Source organism: Cyprinodon variegatus, unplaced genomic scaffold (assembly GCF_000732505.1).
Source record: "Cyprinodon variegatus isolate N-32 unplaced genomic scaffold, C_variegatus-1.0 Scaffold406, whole genome shotgun sequence".
In the NCBI taxonomy this organism is placed as follows: domain Eukaryota; kingdom Metazoa; phylum Chordata; class Actinopteri; order Cyprinodontiformes; family Cyprinodontidae; genus Cyprinodon; species Cyprinodon variegatus.
Window position 1 is genome coordinate 707,198 of NW_015150859.1, and position 4,131 is coordinate 711,328.

Below are 4,131 nucleotides of genomic sequence, written 5' to 3' on the forward strand. Positions count from 1 at the left end.
AATATCGGCATATCGGATATCGGCCAAAATCCCAATATCGTGCATCCCTAGTATCGGGTATTGGGGCCAAAAAATGCCATCGGCGCAACACTAGTAAAAGCCCAACTAATATCAGTCAGCTATCAAACTGTTTTTCGTCATGGCATGTCTAGTTTTAAGGATGGACAGTAACATTTAGGCTTGCTCTCCTGGTCTGCTCATAGATCGCATTCTGATATAAGAATATATATTTTTTTTAAGTTAGAGAGAAATTAAGGCAGGATGTTAGCATGTTTTCAAGATGACAAACTGTGTTGGTTACAGGGTTGAGATTGGGGGGGTAGTGGATTTAATATTTCCCATTAAACGCTTTAAAGATATTTTGTGATTTTCCTCAAGAAATGTGGGTTTTATCTTCCTGTATCTCACTGGTTATCCAATTAGATTATTTGAAGCTTTAACTTGCACATCAGGATGAGTTTTGGGCTCAACTTTTGAGTCATCCAGATGTGAGTCGACTATTTAATCAGTCGACTCGTCCATTTTTTGCTGAATGCTCTGTCATAAACGTACTTCAAACCCAGCCGGTGCCTGTCCGTCCTGGTTCGGTAACGGCCCCGAGTCCCCGAGGAAACCAAACATCCGGTCCACCATGTCTGAGTGGTCCACTGGCTGCTCCTTCTCCCTTTCCATCTGCTCCAGCAGCTCCTTCTTCCTCCTTGCCTCCTCTTTCTCCTCCCTCTCCCGCTCCTCCTGCTGCTTTGCCAGCTGGAGGAGTCGCTCCTGGTGCTTCCTCTCGGCCTCCGCCTTGGCTCGCCGAACCGTCATCTGGTTCCGGAGCTGCTCCTCCTCAGCCAGGCGCTGCCGTTCGGCTTCCAGGCGCCGCTTCCGCTGTAAGGTCAGAAAAGAGAAGAAAAGGTCTTTACAGAGACAGACAATCTATTTAAAACTCCAGCTGTGCAGGTAAACACTTCAGAAAATTTTTAAAAACAAATAATACTATTGAGAGAGATATATAAGCATCTGATTTCCTGTTTGATGCTTACTAGATTCTTTAAAATTTTAATTATTACAGTAATTTCTTCAAGTATTTCCATCAGAATATATACTAACAAAAACATTTTTTGTCATCTTTTTTCTTTAATCATTAAAGGATAAAGTATAAAATTATATTTCTACATTAATTATTAAACTCAGAAGCAGAAGCTTCACATCTATCTAACATTTATGTTAACAAAGCCATTTACTAAAAGAAAACTAATTATAAAAAAAATTAATATAAAGTTATAACTAAAACCATTTAATCATTTCTGGCTTATTATAAATTCATTATAAAAACTTTCTAGTCACTTCTTAGTTCTTCTAAAGAATCAATTCATTAATTAACCTCAGTGAAATCCTAGTGCAGTTGATTCATTACTTTTATTTTGTAGTATTTTCTAATTTCCCCAGCTCTGATATCGTTTTATTCTGCCCATAATCCACAGCAGTTTAATCCTATTCTAGGATAACACTAAAAACACCAAAATGGCAAATCTCTGACCTTTTCTTTTTAAAGTAAACCTTTATTTATTTTTACAAAAATACAAACAGAACAGAGAAGAATCATTTAAGGCCCATTAAGGCCCATTTAAGGCAATGACAATAAAGGACGAGGTTAAAACACAATGAATAAATAAAAATACAAAAAATAAATAAATAAAAAGACAATTAGAATGTAAAAATTTATATATTATATAAAAAAAAAAGTCATATTTAAAAGAGGTTGCTGGTTTATCAACCAATCAGCTTTCTTCTGATGGATGTTGTTTAACAAGTTAAAAATACTCTAAGGTAATTTTTATTAATAACTCCGTCTGGTGTCTACGGAAGAGGATTAGGGCCACTAAAAAAAAAAAAAAGTTCACTGATTTTTAAATTTTATTTCAGTTAAACATGGGAAAAAAGTCAGAATTCTGACTTTAATCTCAGAGTTCTGACTTTTTTTATTGTCAGAATTCAGTCAGAATTTTGAGATTAAAGTCAGAATTCTGAGAAAAAAGTCGGAATTCTGAAAAAAAGTCAGAATTTTGAGATTAAAGTCAGAATTCTGATTTTTTTCCCATAATATACTGAAATAAAATAAAAAAAATCAGTTAACTTTTTTTTTTTTAGTGGCCCTAATCCTCTTCCGTAGGTGTCCTTTAGACAAACACTGAGCAATTAAAGGTTAAAATACATTTCCATAGTGCAAATCACAGACATGTTGCTGTAGGTAAATAAAGATGAAATATCAGTGTGAAGGTTCTGTTCTCAAGCCATTAACTCAAATATTTGCTCTTAAAACTGAAATTCTTAAAACAAAAATTTAAAAGAAATGATAAACTTATGAAAAAAAAACAAAAAAACAACAAAAATATTCGACTCTTTCAGCCTCAGTGGCGTCGGTAGTCGGCCGCTCTGTACCTTTAAATAAAACCAGTCAATCACAAACAGACTTTATTATGACAAGATGAGCAAAAAATAAAGAATATTTTCCACATATCATGGATCACAGAGCATCTCCTCTTCAGTGAAATGAAAAAGAAAATAAAACAAAAGACTTAATATTGTAGTAAATAACCCTTTTAAAATCATTAAATACAACAATCGCCCAGGCAACTGTTATTTAATTACTCTTTTCTCTGTGGTGGTGAATCAATTTTGATTAATCCATTTATTTTCATGGGTTGATGTAAATAAAATATGATTAACGCATCAGTAAACACTTTTAGAGTAAACTAGAGGGAGGGATTGTTAAGAAAAGTGGAGAAAACACACAACAAAAGAAAGCTTTTTCTTTTTATTGTTATAATTGTTTTTTATAGTAAAATATTTCTCCAGATATCCACTAAAGCCCTTCATTATTCTAGCTTAGAAATGATAAATGTGTGTCTTATATAAAGTTGGTTCAGATTCAATTTTAATAATAAATTAACGTGCTTTAGCGGCGCAGTGGTTGGCACGCACAATCTTAGAGACCTTAGTTGACCCGGGTTCGACTCCAACCTGTGCTCCTTTGCTGCATGTCTCTCCCCCTCTCTAAAACCCCTATCCTGTCAGCCTACTGTTGAAAAAATGAGCCACTAGTGCTGTAAAACTAAAAACAAAAACAAAAAAAATACTGTAAATTAAGTTATTTAATTTTAACGTTTATATCGGTGTGGTGTAATCTGTTATAAACGGTATTTTTTTTATTGTGGAGGGCTGAACAGGAATAATAATAAATTCATTTAATTTATACTGCACTTTTCACCAAAAAGGCCTCAAAGTGCTACAAAAATGCATTTAAAAAAAGCATTAAAAAAGAAATACATAGAAATAAAAGAAATAATACTAAAAAATATATATATATATATATAAAATGAAATAAAAAATATAAAATAAAATAATAAAAGAGAAAAAAGAAACATCTAAGGGGGACCAAAAGTTTTGCTAAAAAATGTTTTAAGGCCTTTTTTACAACATTCAGTGGACTGAGGAGCCCTCAAGGTGTCAGGGAAGGAATTCCACAGATGTGGGGGCATCGTCCTGAGTCTGGTTCTGGGAATGTGGAGCAGGTTTGAGTGAGTGGAGCGAAGGAAGCGGGACGTATTCTGTGGCTTGATAAGTTCTTTGAGGTAGGGAGGGGGGCATGTCCATGGATGCCTTGATGTGTAATGAGGGAGACCTTGTATTCTATCCTGGTGGGGATGGGAAGCACTTTGGGTACCACCGGTTGTGGTAAAGAGGCAAAAAATAAAGGGATGGACTTTCTCTACAACGGCTTGCTTGGCCTCTTTTTAAAACAAAAAAGCATGACAATTGACACAAAAAAATTTGGCAGGTAACTTATGTTACAAAACATGAAACGCTTTATTATAGCGTATTTCCTTGACTTTCTCACAGCAGAAAGGCAAACCAGTCAAACAAAAGAAGAGCCTAAGAGGGTTAGACGCAACGGCAAAATATCCGGGAACCAATGAGGGATATTTACAGGCCAGAATAAACTTAAATATAACACTAAAGGGCTGGTTATCCTCCAACAGCAGTGTTTCGCAGTTAGCTCTTTGCTAGCCTCGTGAGACCATCCTGATCTCGCGAGCTTTCAAGGTTTCACTGGCAGATCAGTCTGGAGACTCCGTTAAAGAAAAT

The 4,131-nt window shown here is 35.1% G+C and overlaps 1 protein-coding gene across 1 annotated transcript in view; it reads right to left on the minus strand.

The window, feature by feature from the left end:
• The window catches only part of LOC107093067 (unconventional myosin-VIIa-like), a 105,863-nt gene that overhangs the window by 38,189 nt on the left and 63,543 nt on the right, over positions 1–4,131 (minus strand). The window contains exon 20 of the mRNA XM_015387887.1: positions 553–870. Within this exon, the coding sequence (XP_015243373.1) occupies positions 553–870 (318 nt within the window). The remainder of the gene's footprint in view (positions 1–552; positions 871–4,131) is intronic.